Source organism: Sander vitreus, chromosome 15, assembly GCF_031162955.1.
Source record: "Sander vitreus isolate 19-12246 chromosome 15, sanVit1, whole genome shotgun sequence".
NCBI lineage: Eukaryota > Metazoa > Chordata > Actinopteri > Perciformes > Percidae > Sander > Sander vitreus.
Genome location: NC_135869.1, coordinates 19,408,433 through 19,426,308, shown reverse-complemented (window position 1 = coordinate 19,426,308; position 17,876 = coordinate 19,408,433). Strand labels below are relative to the sequence as shown.

General features: G+C 40.1%; 1 protein-coding gene across 1 annotated transcript in view; it reads left to right on the top strand.

Moving 5' to 3' along the window:
* The window catches only part of prkcab (protein kinase C, alpha, b), a 102,937-nt gene that overhangs the window by 15,663 nt on the left and 69,398 nt on the right, over nt 1-17,876 (top strand). The window contains exon 3 of the mRNA XM_078269861.1: nt 14,381-14,463. Within this exon, the coding sequence (XP_078125987.1) occupies nt 14,381-14,463 (83 nt within the window). The remainder of the gene's footprint in view (nt 1-14,380; nt 14,464-17,876) is intronic.

Below are 17,876 nucleotides of genomic sequence, written 5' to 3'. Positions count from 1 at the left end.
TGATCTCCGGGCTCCCATGGATAAAATTATAAGGGAGAGTATATTCTGTGCTGTCTGTTGTTTGTGTGTCAGAGTTGGCAACTTCCCTTTTTTTAACTCCTATGTCTTTCATGAAAAAGCATCTGTGGGTAAAATACTACTTGATTATACTAACTATATTAACAGTATATTAACAGTCTATCAAATAGGTGCAGGGCTTAGAAACTAAATGAATTAAACCATTATGTTTTTGTGATTAACAATTTTTTATTTTATTTTTATTTTTTAACAACATACATACAACTCGCAACATGAACACATCATCTTCCCCCCGGGCGAATGAGGGACATCCGGCGGAATATCCAGTGGCACCTGAACAATCCCGGAAGTGAAACATCGTCGATATAGACTAACAAAATAGTAACAAATAGACAATAAACCATAAACCAAATAAACATATGTATAAATGACAACACCATAAGCCCATCATACATGTCTCTCCCCAGCACACGCTTCTTAGGATCACCCCAGAAAGCTCAGGTACTTTCCCCATGTTCTAGTATAGACATCCAGAATGAAACCATTAATAAAACTGTTATTCTGCCCTTAAGAAGGGTTTGAGTGGGTTGCATCATTTCTCACCAACTGTTTTGTTGTAATATTTGAAAGCCTGCACTGTAGCAATAGATCCTGAGGATTTTAATTAATTTATGAAAACAGAACTATTGACAACAAAGCATAAACGTATAGAAATAACTTTATCCAAGGCTCATTTTGACTATCTAAGCGGTTCATCCTTATTACACATTTCTTTTCAGTGACTTTAACATATTTTATTATTCTACATCCCTCTATCCATACTATCTACGACTAGGAAATATAAACATGATGAATTTGCTTCAGTAAATAATTAAGGGACTGCCTGACACATCTCTCTGCTAGTTCAGTATTCAAGCCAGAGGGAGGAAATGCTAATGCTGCAGTAAGAGAGCTCAGTTGTTATGTGTCCTTACAGATCATGAGGACTGTTGCTGGCATGCCTCCTTAAAGGGTGAAAGAGAAGGTGAAGCTCAGTTTACTGCTTGTTGACCTTTGATCAGTCCCCTTTTACCTCCATTTTACCTATTGATCATGCAATGTTTTCCACATGAACATATGGTCTAGCTGATGTATGTGGACATGGAATTCATGTGAGTAGTAACATATTCTGAAGCTGGTGCAGAATGACCAACATAGGAATAGTAAGCCATACATCAACCACAGCCCTCATGGCAACACACAGCAGGATTGCTCACACCTACTCACACACTGTACACACACACAGCTATGTACCGAACACACTACAGCCTGTTTCCATCTAGCACATTATCACTGCGACACCCTTACAGGCTCTGTAATGCAAACTGAATGTCAGACAGACACGGTAGCCTTGAACAGTCAGTTCAGACTGTGTCAACAGCTCTTTTATCCCGGCCGGCTGCACTGACAGAGCCGATTTCACACAACAGTGTGGCAGGGGAAGCTGTTGAGTGAAAAATTAGGCCCCCGTCTGTGAGAGCAGCTCTTTACGTGGAGCCAGAGAGGGGTGGTAAGAAACACAGTGGCAGAGAGAGGAGGAGAGCAGTGGGCGTAATTGTATCTGAAAGTGAGGTTAACCACATACGTATTCGATGGGCCAGCTAGTTCACCCCACTGTTGAGAGCAGTAAAAATGAAGAGAAGGGTGCGGGGCTCAAAACTACTCTCTTAGCTCTTTTGTCTCTTTTTCCACCACTCCAGTCCAGACTAAAAAATCTCATCAACTATGTAACTATATAACTTGAGGAAAAACTATCAGAAACGTGCAGATAAAATTCAGAGCTTATATTAAATGTGGACATTTACCATCGAATCATGCATTTAACCTGGGCAAAAGGGATACAGCTCACAGGACTTTTTGGTCATTCTTTTCATAGGAGAAGATGGCTGTATAGTTTTAAATCAGGTTTAAATGGCAACCTCATGCATTTCTAGTTTCACTGACAGATAGTTCTGTCTGCACAGTAAAATGTCATGAGTTATTTAGTGCACAGAAGAGCAGAGCGCTGACCAGATATATCTCCTTCTGATCCGTCAGAGCTTTTCTTCTTTTTGTTGTTCAGAAACACATCATTAATCAGTCCGTTAAAGGTTAAACCTCCAATAACTGATTGTTTGGCCACTTGCAAACAAGTTGTGAACATAATATCAACGTGTCATCACTTTTGAAGATGATATGGCGAAATTGTTGCTTATTTACGCATCCAGCAGTTACGGAGCAACATTATCATTCATTTTGTGTTGTATGTAAATCCAATACTATCTCTTTTTTAGTTCTGTTTTTGGTTTCTGCCAACTCCTGAGGGAAATATCTTTCTCTTTAGCTGCTAAATGCTCCACTATCTTCACCAGCTATCCGCTAACTGTGTCTGTTTGCTAAACAGATGGTGGGTTTTTAGAGCTTTTTTGCTGAAAACAGCTGCCTACTGCGGATGAAAACAAGGCTATGCGAGCTGTGAGTGAACAAAACAGTAAAAGTGCAGTCGGACAGGTAAACATTGAGCTGAAACTCACTGTAAAGCTCCGTAAAGCCGAGTAGAGCTGCAGATTCAGGTGATGATTCTCTGCAGGCTCATCACTACGAGCAACCCCTTTCACATTGTCATTTGATTGGTATTATTAAAATATCAATTATAGCAGCATTAAAGTTATGTGATTGTCAAGTGTGTGTTTGTATATGTCATTGTTGCTAGTGTCGAAAAGCAGTCATGAAGGTCTTTACTCCCAACAACTGTGGTTTGAACAGTTGAGCAACCTGCTAACCAGCTAGCTGAACCTGTTATCCTTAAAGCCCTTTCACTAGCAGTCAGTTAATTAATAATAAAAAAGATTAAGTAATCTTGGGGTGGTGTGGGAGGTAGCAGGTGCTAATTAAAACCATTTTGCAGAAAGCACAGAATGCCATTTTGCCACAGCTGCTGCCTTTCGTTTTTTTCTCTGTCTTATTCAGCTCCAAATGGTACAAGCCATGAACTCGACAGGCTGACTAATCGCTCCACACAGGCTTGGATGCAGGCGTGTGGATTTACTAGGCCAATTAGTCAAGCACAGAGATGCCTAGTGATGAGAAGAGTCATGCTCCCTTTCTCAGCTGAGTGCCATTAATCAGCAATAAAGGGGCTGAAGCAACACTACATTTTACTGACTGCTTTACTACCTACAATGGCCAGGTTTTCTGACTCAATCCTCTTGACCTCAATACACCATGACAGTGTTTCTCTTGGGCTCTGCAGTTTTTGTGCTACAAAAATACACTTCTGGATGGCTTAAGAGAGGGACAGAGAATAAGAGGTTGTGTGTGTGTGTGTGTGTGTGTGTGTGTGTGTGTGTGTGTGTGTGTGTGTGTGTGTGTGTGAGAGAGTGTGTGTTTTCAAGTCTGCATATTTGAGGAGGCTGTCTACATGTGTAAGTGTCCATCTGTGAGTTCTCTCCTGTACATTTGCATCTGGATGAGGCCATGTGTTTGCGTGTAGATGTGTGTATATGTACAGTATGTGCAACGACGGGAAGCCTCCAACTATATTGTGATGTACTGTCTTCTGACTCAATGAGATAATACAAACTCCAACTTAGTTAATCAAAATCTGCTTTTGTTTTCGTTTGTTTTTCCTTTCCTTCCTTTGCTTTCCTTTCACCCCTTTTCACCCACTCCTGTTTTGCATATAGTTTTTAATTGTATTACTTCTATTTTATTTAATCCAGTTTTATACAATCTTCGAATCCTAATAGAAAATCAACTGTGTCTTCTGTCTCTAACTCTGAGCTACCTGTGTGCGTATCAACTTATTTATTGTTGTTTTTCATGATTTACTAAGCAGTGGTTCATGCCCGCAAAAGACTACGATGATTCATCTTCATTTATTTAATTTGTGTTTGCTTATCTGACTCCAGGTGGATGTGTAAGTCTTCCTACACAGGAGTGCAATATGATTCATACTACAACTTAACTTCACTATGATTCATGCTGCTCAACTAAAGCACCGCTGGAAACATTTGTCGGGTTGTTATTAAAGCTGTTGTATATGTAAGTGTGTGGGCCTTTTTGCTACTTGCAAAACATATTTTATTAGATTATCCAGATCTAATGCGGTAGTTTCTGATCAGCAGAGGATCTTTGATATTATTGTAAACAGCTACCAGTTGTAATATTAATGTTGAAGTCTTGTATATATTTCTGTGCACATACTAGAGATGGTCCGATACCATTTTTTGCTTCCCGATACCGATTCCGATACCTGAACTTACGTATCGGCCGATACCGAGTACCGATCCGATACCAGTGTGTCATATAGTTTATTATGTTTTAAGAACTGTATACTACTATCCCTGTATGGATGTGATACTATTTCTATCTTTGTTGTCGGTCTGGCTCAGGTTAAACTCTTTGTGAAACATGAATGCCACAGAACGTTCTTTTAATATGCAGTTTGACAGTCAGTTATAACGGAAAAAGAACATAAATACACTACTTTAACGTATTTTTTCTTTAGGGCTTTATTACGTGGTATCGGATCGGTGCATAAACTCCAGTACTTCCCGATACCACCGTTTTAGGCAGTATCGGAGCCAATACCAATATCGGTATCGGAACATCTCTAGCACATACACACAAATACACCAACAATTGAACATTAAACTGTGAAGTGACCCTCTTTCATGTTGTCAAACAAAGCCTTCTGAAATGTTGCTTTTGTGAAGGGTGTTCTTGGTTCAAGTTAGCCACGTCTATATAAAGTTAGCTCACGTTAGCCATCATAAGCTACTGGTCATACCAGGCCAAGCAAGGCAGTAGCAGCAACATTCCTGAGTGTACTGAATTGAAAAAGGGTGTTTTAAAAAAAGTATATATATATATATTTATTGCAAGATCAACATTAGGTACATACTGCACTGATTCATACACACAACTTTATTTTTCCATTTTCTTATTCAACAATACAGCAGTAATGACGAACATACAATTGTAATTATTCGGCAGATTCTAACTACATCAGGTGCTTATTGTTTCATTACAGCAGAGTGAATTATGAGCATCAATGCTCAGGTTTCTGAAACTCATAAGCATATAGTTTCTCAGGAAATGAACTCAAGAAATTGATGCAGCATTGTAGAAGTAAAAATTGTCTCTGCTCGTTGCTTTAATGTGAGGAGAGTAAGAGAAACCGTACAAAGCTAAAAAAATTGCATGAGCAAACATCAGGGTCGGCATATTAGAAAGTGTATCAAACTGTTTAGCTGCCATATTGTATCAGTTTTATATCTGCAGCTGCAGCAGGATGTCCGTCTGTAGTGGAGAATAGACCCCAGTTGTTTTTTTTATATACAATTGTATGTTTACTCACTGAATAGTGTTGAGTTGAGGTTGCCTTGGGCTATACTGTGTTAACAAAAGCACATTTTTCTATTACAAAGGTTTTTTTCTACCACAGAAGTGAATTTTGATTAAGGTCACTGTTGATATGGAACAATTCTTTTTGGTCTCTGTCTTTGAACAAGAATGTGAAAGACGGGTAACAGAGAAAAGATGAAAAACGAGACCTGTGCGAGAATTTATGGAAAGTGACTAAAATGAGGAAGAAAAAAAAAAAAAAGCAGTGTGGTATTTATGTTTCAAAGTGTCCTGAGACTAATTTAGCCTTAACCTCAACATATTAGTCTAGGACATGCAGTGCCGCAGGAGTGGAAGATGCCCTGATGTTGATGTGTGGTATCAGCTTGTCCCCAGGCACCAGCCTCAGACTTGGCTGTGACCTTTGCCTTTTGCCTGTGTGTGTGTGTGTGTGTGTGTGTGTGTGTGTGTGTGTGTGTGTGTGTGTGTGTGTGTGTGTGTGTGTGAGTGTGTGTGAGTGAGTGTGTGAGTGAGTGAGTGAGTGAGTGTGTGAGTGTGTGAGTGTGTGAGTGAGTGTGTGAGTGAGTGAGTGAGTGAAGCCGAGGAGACAAGAGAACCAGACGAAGTGACGAACTGTCTGTCTTGTCTGACAGAAATAAAGCATAGGTAGTGAATGAATGTTTGTTTGTTTATGCATGTATGTATGTGTGTAAAAATGAGCCTGCGTATGTGCATATGTCTCTGTGTGCGCTCAAAAGCATAAACAAGTATTCGTATGTGTATGCTTCAACATGTGTATATATGTGTGTCGACGGCTGAGTCATATTTAATTCATGAGGCAGTATCACTATTTCCCCTGTGTAACTCAGAGATGTCTGGCAGCCGAACACTCCTACCTGTAGTTTAAATTAATTGATCCAGTCCCCCTGTGGCCATTTCTTAATACAAACACTATTAGTGCTGCAAAGACTGTGTGTATTTGTGTGAGTATGAACTACGTGCGTGCCTCTGGTTGTGTGTCTGTGTGCATCATATCTGATAATTCATGTGTTCATTTATGTCTAACTGGCATGCATATATCTCTGCATACAGAAAATTATTCCAGGGGTGTTGGGCATCTAATGGCATGGAAAATAATGACTTATTATTCTATATAAACATGACTAACAGTCTGCAGACAGGGTAGTGACCCTGCAAGGCTTTACTTAGGCACAAGGGTACTTTGAGCTAAATGCTAACATCAGCATGCTAACATGCTCACAATGACATGCTGATGTTTAGCAAGTATACATTTACCATGTTCACCATCTTAGTTTAGTGTGTTAGAATGCTAACATTTGCTTAAAAGCACTAAACACATGGTATAGCTGAGGCTGTTAAGAATGTTTTTAGCTTTGCAGGTATTTGGTCATAAATACAATACAAAAAATGATTGGACAACATTAAATGTTGACCTAATAATGGCACTGGATGGAAGGTCAGGGGATCAAAGTTATGATAGTTCATTCTCCGGGGAACATGAAGGTCTGTGCCATAATTTCACAGTAATACATCCAACAGAGATATGTCAATAAAAAATGTAAACCTGATGGTGGCACTAGAGGAAAAGTCAGAGGATCATGGACATCATCAAGTCAGGATTCATCCTCTGGGAACCATGAATGTCTGTACAAAATGTTGCATGGTTAAAAATGAGATCCTAATGCTCACAGAAATTTATTGTTGCTGGCTTGAAGATAGGGTAAAACAATGCAGTGTGGCTGTTTAGTGTTTGTACTAAATGACGAGAAAGTGAGAAAAAGAAATCACAACATGCAAAAAAAAATAAGCATGCACACTGGGGACATCGTCTCCACTGTCTGGGACAGCTGTAACACGTTATCCAGACATGCATAATCAAACACAGATCTCATAAGACACAGAGCCAAGGTGATAGCTGCCATCTCCTGCCAACCTGCAGGGCTGTGTGGGAGGAGACTGAGGACAACATAGGCGTTGTGATGCAATCTGACAAGGCCAAATTCTCCTTGAACTCCACTGAAAGTGCTCCCATCTTCTCTCAACCAATCAGATGTTATGCGGTCCCCATTTTCTCCCTCTGTAACTGTTCAGGGAGTTTGTGACGATTGTTTTGTTTTGCTTTGTTAAAAACGGAGCAGCATCCCAACTGTGCTGAATCTCCCCCGAGGTTTTCTACTCTGTTCTCTGCAATTCCCCGCTCCCATGCAGAAATTGCATAATTCTTTATAAATGCACATATGTAAACAATCAAACACATGCATATTCATACAGGCCAGACACAAACAGAGTTCTGGGGAAGTTTTGCTAAATTCTGTGTGCCCTGAAGAAAGTTTATTATCTGTTCATGTCTGCTCTATTCTGTCTCCCATTCCCATCTCTTCCTGTCTTTTCTTGTGATGTAGTCCATCAGCGTTTTTTGTGTACAGTTTCATTGTTGCTTTCAAGGTCATGTGGTCACTGTTTGTGTCCCTACTTTATGTCTTTGTCCTCTGTGTGCCATGGATAATTGAATGTGTGTGCTGAAATTGAGTTTCCAGGCCTTTGTTGTAGCTGCAGCTCTGTTCAGTTCCTCCCTCTTCAGGCAAACACTGCCTGCCGGTATATATAACACATATTTCATCTCCCAAGGGTGGTGGGAAAAGGACAGAGACTTATATTGTGATATACTGAGGCAATTTACTCTGCTACAGCGTCTTTAACTGTGAACCAATCTGCCATTACTTGGACATGGTTTTTTACTGCATAAGGAATTTGAAGGTGACCCACCTTGTCTCAAATTCTATGACGTATTTCTCAGAAAAAGACAGAGAAGTATTAATAGTCTATTGTAGTGTTCTCAGTTCTGAAACAGAAAATGTACCCATAGAGTATACTCATTCAGGAACATTCTTCTGGGTGCTCCCAGCGTCATCTATAAAATCTTTACAAATGCATTGTCTATGAAGCAGTTGCGGACTATATATTTGATGCCATAACAAAATTGAGTTTTAGCACTCTTATGGAGTTGGGAGAGAGTTGTTCATGTTTACTAATATGTTTGGACTATCTTAGACCAAAGGAATAACATGTATGTATTGAAAATGGGTGTAATTACCCTTTAGCGAAATGCAGGACAAAATACAGAAAAATATAAATATAAAGTGAAATATCCTGCACAAAATATAACCTATTTCTGTATCCTCTCTGGTTATCCTAACTGTCATCAAGTCACTCCAACTGTGGTCCCTGGCCATTGATCTCAAGCTGGTGGTTAAGGGTTATGTGACCTGTGGCCCTGGAAAATCGCACAACTGTCACTCACTGCAATGGCAGAAGTTCAGAGGTTGCACTATTGAAGTCAGAGACGTCTGGAAGATATGTATATATATATATATATATATATATATATATATATATATATATATATATATATATATATATATATATATATATATAAAACAATGTATTAAGTAATGTTTATACTTCTATAGTGATGTTGACATAGAGTGTGTGGAAAGACACATTTTTATTCACAGTATGGACATAAACAAAGGGAGAATAGAGATGAAATTTGACATAGAGTGTGTGGAAAGACACATTTTTTTATTCACAGTATGGACATAAACAAAGGGAGAATAGAGATGAAATTTGCTCTTCTTATTTGCTTTTTTGCTGCTTTAACAGATTCAATCATGAGAGCAGAAGGCTAGTGGAAGTGACCAGGGTGGTAAACACCATACGGATATAGTTTCTCTTTGAACTGAAAATTTAAAATTTGATGAGAACTTGACACAGGCCAGAGTACTGCTCTCTGCTGTACTTAGGATACAGTACTTCTATAGGCCCATTGTACCATTCTCTCTCATTCAGCACTTACAGAGGAAAAGCTTTTTACTCATCATTCACTGTACGCGCACATTCACGTTTCCCTGAGATATGTCTTTGTGTATCAGTGTATTTATAGTGTCCATTGGCCAGGTGTAGAGCGGTGTAAAGAAAATGTCTTCCCTCACTTCTCCACCACAGTGGGGTTCAGTACACACTGTTCCAGCCCTGGCCAGAATCAAGCCTAAAAATAGCCAAGAGAGGAAAATACACCTCCCTCACCCTCTCCATGCCTCTCCGCTCCTGTCCTCCGCTGCCATTTTTCTTGCCTGAAATGACAAACAATTTAGAGAAAGACCACAGAGCTGTAATAAGGAGGGAAACACAACATGTTACATATTGTCTGTGTTTATTTAAAGTGTATGGCAAGAAGAGGGGCACAATTAATAATTTGTGTATAATTTCCAGATGGTGACTTCAACACAACAATATTTTGGTGCTAAAATGTTGCAGATGCAAGAGTATAATAGTTGTTTGAGCAGATAAAAACATTCTTTTAACATCCATGTGTCTACAGTCATAGGAACCCTAACCCCGGTGGATTTGTTCCGTCCCCCTCCGCCTATTCATCTGTCCACTCGCACCCTTCCCTCTTTTCCTCCTGTGGATCTTGGATCAAAGCCTCAGCTCCCTTTGTGTTCGGATACACTCTGGGGGCCCGGATCAATTGAATGTCTGGAAGGTATTGAGTTAGTCCGGCACTGCAGGTGTTCTGCCCTGTCCCTTATCTCCAACGCAAGCTTTTCATCTTGGCAACAGCACAGCATAATTCTATTAACAGTGGCTTGGTAGATTACCAATTATACCAGATTACTTTAGCACTTTTCCTCTTTCCCACACACACATTTACGCACAAGAAAGCATTTGTATTGTTTAAGCTTCTTTGTAATTCTGAAGCCCCTTATCTTTGTGCTTATGAAATTAGACTGGTGAAACAAAGCCCATAGTAATTCATCATTATATCCCTGACGATACAGTATGTCACTGTGTCACCTCTGCTCCTGTTGCTTCACACAGCTCTCCCTGAGAGGACTTAAAACCATCTGGAGACACTTCTTACTACTGAGTTTCCCTGTGAGATCCCTGTGCCTAAGATTTATTATAGTAGCATTAAAGTCACACAAAAATCATTGTTAATGTAAGTCCTCCCACAGGTTTCTTTGTATGTGTTTCTCCCTCTTTTTGTCTCTCATCTTGGGAGAAGATGAAGAATTGTTTTGTTGATTCAACACATAGCGAGCAGGTGTAAATAAATGTAAGGTGTCTTCACAGCTTTTCTCCTGATTGGTTGGTTGTATGTAACATCCTGTGAGCCCCCAGAGTGCCTCTGTTATTCAGCCACAGCAGCATATTGGCTCCTGTTTTCTTAAAACAGCTTTTAGATTAATGTTTCGGTGTGTGTGTGTGTGTGTGTGTGTGTGTGTGTGTGTGTGTGTGTGTGTGTGTGTGTGTGTGTGTGTGTGTGTGTGTGTTTGCATGCGCCTGAGAGTTGACGCCAGGGATTATAGTCACAGAGAAACACTGTCTCTGTCTTGTATAAGTCTGGGTAACACACACACACACACACACACAGTCTAAAGCTAGATTTATTTCTTCCATTATACACAGCTTAACCACCCTTCTTCACCTCTGTACTGAGATCAGTGTCAAGTCTGTCTGCTCAGCTCCACACTGCAGCACCAGCACTCAAGCTGGTCTGAGATCAGGCCTAAACACAGGCGGCAATGGACAAGTGGGTGTGTGGCTGCTGAGGGTATATGGAGTGTTGATGGATGGAGGGAGAGGAAGAAGTAAGGACGTCATTACGCCCGTGATTCACATATTGTAAATAGGCTGTAGGGAGGAAAAGAGAAACCTGATGGTTGCACTCAGAGTTAATCCTGCTGAGTAAAAGTGTGTCACAGAATTGAAGCAGAGAAGATGAAAATACACACAACAGATTTCATGTGTTTTGCATGTAAGAAAATGTTGTTTTTTTTATTCCATTGACAGCAGAGTGGGCAGGATGTGGGCTAGGACGATTGAAAGTTTGACTGTGGGGCGAGTTAGAGGTGGATGTGGGAAGTGGGAATGAATACTCTTGAGGTCTACACCAAAACAATTGCTGATATACTCTGCAGTGACAGATAGAAAAACAGATTTTTTGAAAACACTTCAGGCAATAAAGAGGGATTTCAACACTGGTTTTGTTCCCTCGGTCTGTTTTTTGCATCTTTTCTGAGTCTTAAGAGGCCTTTAAATGTTACGTTATTGTGCTGGCTGAGGTTGGGGTTCGATAGCATGTTTAACTTTCAAAAAAAACTACAATATTACTACTAAAGTAATGAAATATGAATGACTAAAATTCAAAGATTCATTTCAAATCTGTAATCACAGCTGTTGAGGAACAAACTGTTTTGATTTTCAACATAGACTATTAATGTTCAACATAATTCACGTTTAGATATGTATCCGACACATTGAAATAAAACTGTAGCCTATTGATTTTTACACCTCATATTTTAAAACTGATATGATTCATGTATTAGGCTAATGATTAAGTATCTGGGAGATCCTGACTTCTGAAACTGATGTGACTTGGATCAGCTGATTGTTTTACTGGAGAAGAATCATTGCTCTCCTTGTCTTTGTGAACTACAAAAACAGTCTGCTAGAGGTAACAGAGAGGCCTCTTTACCTAACAAATCATTTTTGATGGGGTGTGTAGCATTGTTGCAATAACTTGTATTTATTGTTTTACTTTGTGTTGAAATTTAATTTAACTCCCACATTTTATTACCAAACAACTTGATCCAAGAAGACTAAGAGTTTATAGTAATGCAACGGCTCTGAGCGGCCTGACCGTTTATCGGTGTTTTAAGCCCCCAACATCTCCTTCCAGGCAGGATTAGGCAATGGTTATGGTTATGGTTAGGGTTAAGGTTAGGGTTAGGGTTAGGTGCCATGAAGTCAACGGTCACAGCGCTGCCTGGAAGGAGACGTTGGGGGCTTAAAACGAGCGGCCTGACCTTAGGCACAGCGGTGTTTAAAGCTAAATGCTAATGCTGACAATAACAATGCTAGCATGCTAATGATTAGCAGGTGTAATGTTGACCAGGTGTACCATTTTAGTTTAGCATGTTAGCATGCCAACATTTCCTATTTAGTACTAAACAAAAAGTACAGCTGCTGGGAATGTCTTTAGTTTTGCAGGTATTTATTTATAAATCAAAGTATCAGACAAGTTCAAAGTTTCCCATGGTGGCGTTAGATGACAGTCAATAACTCACCAAAGTCATTAGGATTAATGAATGTCTGTATACAACTGAATGGCAATCCATGTAATAGTTGAGATTTTTCAGTCTGGCCACATCAACAGCATGGCTGAGAATTCTCCACTGACTGGGTCCTAGAAAATTCCGCCACCTGGCTTTACACCTGTGTATACTGCAGCCTGCTTCTGTTTTTGCGTGTGCAGTGCATTATGAAAATGACAAATGGCACAGATGACAACTTTAGAGCATGGATAAATCACCATGGGCTACTTTTTTGCTGAGCTTTTATCCCCCTCCTTTCCCCCTCTGCCTTGTTTTTGTCTTTATTACTGAGAGAGATGTATTCAAATGCTGCCACTGGCTCAGCACTACACCAGTGTCGAGGGAATATTCACCTCTCACATACATATACAGGGAGAAATGCTGTAGTGAGTATTAGCATTAGATTAGAATTGTGATGATGGAAACAATCATTATGCTGAAAATACTGATGATACTGATGATACAATGCTCACATTCATGATCTATCTATCCTCACAGCCATGGACAGTCGAAACCCCTGCTGTTTCTTGGACTTCTCAGGAAACAAATTTCACTTGTTCAACCGATGGCCGTCAGATTGTCTGGCAACTGTGACGTTGTTGGCAGAGTAAGAGACAAAAACCACACAATTACAATGGTGGGAAAGCACAAAAGTGCACATGAACAAGCAGGCAGCTTGACAATGAGCGAAGCAGACAGATTGTGTGAGAATGAAAAAAGAAAGAAAGAATGAGGAATTTCAAACAATGGCATGGAAGAAAATACAGTTGGGTACACAGAGTGAGAGTCAGCCTGTCGCAGATGTCCACGCTTTCACTTTCCCCCCCAGATCTGCACCGGCGTCCAAATGTAAACTGTCATGTCAGCCATGTCACGTTGAGTGACACTTTTGGTAGAGGCGGTTCCAAGTGTGGTGGGAGACGATGATGCAATTGGCATCAACCCAACCGATTGTAAAGAGCCGACGGCTGCAGAATGCACTAGATCATATAGTGACATTTTTCGTGTGTGAGTGTAGGACTGCACATGCATATGAGTTTGTTTGTCTGCATTTGTTTGTGTGTTCGTATAAAAGAGGCTTGTCAAACTCACTTCAAGGTTGATTGATGATAATTTACATGCACATTCTCTCGCTTACTGTGTTTCACTTTCTGTTTCACCCTCTATTTCTCAACAATTTGTCACAAAACACCAGACAGAATAAAGATACCATACTTTGCCGTGATTGCTTGGTACGGTAACCTGAACATCAGGGACAAAATCCACCTCAGCCATATTGTAAAGGCGGCTGGCAAGGTGATAGGTTTCCCACAGTCCCCCTTCGCAAGGCTCGGTCTATATTAGACTACACAAACCACCCCATTCACTCTGAGTTTGTAATACTCCCCTCAGGTCGCAGATTTAGAGTACCTCGGTTCAAGACCAATAGGAGTAAAAACTCCTTTGTCCCATGTGCAATAACTCAGCTTAATTTGCACATGTAATGTAGTACTTTTTTGTTTTGTTTTTAGAGATTGTTCCAGTGGTTATAAATTTTGTTGCGTGTATTACATACAGGAAACCTTTGTTGTACTCATGTCTTGTATTGTTGCTTCTATTTGTATGTTGCTTGAATGTGTTTCTTTTTTATCTTTTATTCCTGACTGCATATCAAGTTTCCCATTTGGGATAATAAAGTGACTGAAAGTGACTGAACTTTGTGTGTTTATATTTTGCTACCGTAAGAGGCAGATTTGGTGGTTAAATGCACTTTATGTGTGCAATGTTGTATCATAAATTGTTACTGTAATACTGTCTTCCCTCTTTTCTATCAGTGTGCTGTTTTGTGGTCCACAAACGGTGCCATGAGTTCGTCACTTTCTCCTGTCCTGGAGCCGACAAGGGTCCTGACACAGACGTAAGTTCAGCTTTTTCATATGTTACGAGGCAGTACAGCATGCAATCTATAGTAGAAAAAAGAGAGTATTGCAATATATCATATATCATAGTGATTTTTTTGTACCAGCCTGTATAAGTTAACCCTCTTTCTGCAGTATATATCACAATCACGAGCACTTCTCTGTTGCTGCATCAGCGCCTGTTTGCTTCCACACATCAGGTGTGATAACATTGTCCCTCATTAGCTTCCTCTCTTTCTCTCTAAAGCTTATCTGATGCTGTCGGAGCAGGGTGGTGGTGTTTTATCAGTGTTGGAGTCTGACCTGTGTGGTCCCTCGATATGCAGTATCTCTTTGGAGTGCATGTGTGGTCCTGCTGTAGCTGTAGCCTTAGTCACCTCTTCCCTGCAGGCAGCAAGGGGATCTGTCCTTGGTTAGATAACAGTGGAGGTCAAGCACAGCCGCAGCATGCACTGATGTCTGTGTACTTACATGCAACAAGCCAATAACACAATTGCCCATATAGTTTGTGCATACATACAGATGATAAGCCCCTTTCAGAGGTGGAACGTAACTAAGTACATTTACTCAAGTACTGTACTTATGTACAATTTTGAGGTTTACATTTGATGTTACTTTATACTCAATTACATTTATTTGACAGCTTTAGTCACTAGTTACTTTGCAGATTTAGATTATTCATACAAAATATACTGTAAGTTAATTAATAAATGGCGCAGAGATGTTCACAAGTCATTTTTTGGAAGTCCAAGTTGAGTCTCAAGTCTTTGAGCTCAAGTCCAAGTCAAGTCTCAAGTCTTTTGCCACGAGTCCAAGTCAAGTCTCAAGTCTCTGGCCATCTGATCTGTCCCTAACACTGTATTGTTAAATCTTATGAATGTCCTATAGCTACCATCCATACAGTACAGTATCAAAATCAGTTGTAGGATAACTTTATGGGGTCTACTGCAATGCAATCTGAAGAAACACAAATTAAGAACTCTGTTTCAATTTCATAACTGTATTTTTCAACATTTTGGTATCTGCACCACAGAATACATGTTTGTCTGTGTTACTAACTGGCTGTAAAGCCCAACCTCATCATGCATTACATTTTTCAGTGTTCAAAGTTTGAGGGAAACATCTGTATTGAAAGTCAATACACCAACCATGGTACAAACATGTGAGAACTGATACTTTCTGTGTTGCTATTTAACAACAACCTGGTGAAATATTAACCTAAGTCTGTCTTAAGTCCTAAAGATACAATTTGCCTGTTCCCAGCATTAGCACAACATTTTTCGATGGTTAGCTTGTTACCTGTGACGATATATGCTAAATTTAACGTCTCTTTCACATTAGCAGTGACTGACCTATCTGGGTGCGTTTTGAGATGCCTGATGAAGTCCGACGTTGTTGATCCAGCATCATTTATCTTGGTGCCACACACTTTGCATGTAGCTGTTCGCTTACTGCCACTGTTTACAAAGTTATTGAAAGCAAAACTAATGACAAAAGGCACAACTCCGGGAGGATTTGGTGTCGCCATCGTCAATGCATTTATGTGAGTGCGCGCACATACGCATAGCGCATTCGTTACGTTGCACTTTATGACAAAGGGCAGGGGACATGCAGCTCGTCATACGTTTCCCCAACGTATATGCGCCAATCAAAGAAAATAGAAATACATGAATGAATTTAGATTTAATAAGCAATAATTGCATGAAAACAGGTTGTTGACGAGTCTCGAAGCTCGAGTCCAAGTCAAGTCTAAGGTCAGCTGTTTGTGCGACTTAAGTGCGACTCGAGTCCCCATCTCTGAAATGGCAATATACTAATGTAGGGAAAGCTACCTAGCAGTATGTAAAGCTAATTAAAATTAGCTCCACCTTTACCGATAAAACATTAAAGTAATTTACATATTACATAATTAATCACTCCAGGAGTATAATATATATACAGTATATATATATATATATATTATTCTGAAATGAGCCATTCTGCTAATTGAGTAGTTTTACTTTTGGTACTTGAAGTATATTTTGATGCTTACACTTCTGTACTACTACTTAAGTAAACCTTTGAATGCAGGACTTTTACTTATAAGAGTATTTTTTATAATGTAGTATCGCTACTGAATACTTCCTCCACCACTGGCCCCCATACGGTCTGCTCAGCGGTACTTTTTTCATCTCTACCGTACGACTGCAAACACAAACTCACAATTAGACGTTGGTGTTTTCGCGCTTTAGCTTCACCAGACTGAAAGACCTGCTAATGAATGTTCCCTTTGCTAATCCAATTAAGACGCACACCCACCCCAATATCCTCTCATGTTAAAATGTTATTCACAATGACAATACTCTGTTTGTTCAGCACCTCCGCGCTGCGATTTTCAGCTTCTCCTCATTAAATAATATCAGAATTCATTTGAGTGTTTTTAAAAGGAAAGCCGATGCAGTTCAGTGAAGCTGTGCATCCGAGGCAACCAAGAGTGCACGTTTGCTTTTCACCTTGTGTTTAATCAACTTCTGTCAAAGCAGTCGCTCTGTAACGGCTTCTCTTCATCTTACTTTCTTTTTTAAGACGCATTAGTCTTGTCTCTCACCCTCCAAGACACATTGGAGGTTCATTTTCACTCCTGAGCTACCTTCTTGTTATTCAACCATGCATCTCCTCAGCTCTATCTTCCTGCCTGTTTCTGTTTCTGTCTGTCTTCCTCTCTTTTATCTCTCTCTCTCTCACACACACACACACACACACACACACACACACACACACACACCACGCACACATGCACGCACACACACACACACACACACACACACACACACACACACACACACACACACACACACACACCTGACCTGCATTTAAGTGGCCATTGTGCATTTTGGTCTGCCTGTTTTTGTGCCCATTATCTACCGACTGGCTTTGGCACAGAGTGAATAGAGGGCCCTTTGGGGATGGACCTCTTTGAATTCCAAATGATGATACGGGACTCACTCATACACAAACTAAGCACTTCTTTTCCTTTAATCTTGTTTGTTTGCTATTTAGCAGGATTACAGAAAAACTACTGAAACTTAGTGGAAGGGTGTAGCATGAGCAAAGATAGAACCCATTCAATTTTGGAGCAGATCTGAGTCACGGGGCAGATACACTGCGAGGCATTTGTGCTGCATTCATGTGGTGTCAGAATAATCTGAAAATGAGTTCTCTGCTGGGAAAATGAACACTGTATTTACATGGTGAGATAGGGCATACCTTGGCAGAGGTAGGCACTCTCCAATTGCCCCTCTAGTTGAATCTGTTGATTCAATCAGCGAATGACATAACTCACCAACACCTATCCATCCATCCCTCTCACCATCACTCCATCTACACTCCTCCATCATTGCCCCTCAGCTTCTGAATCAGTGTGGTGTCATGA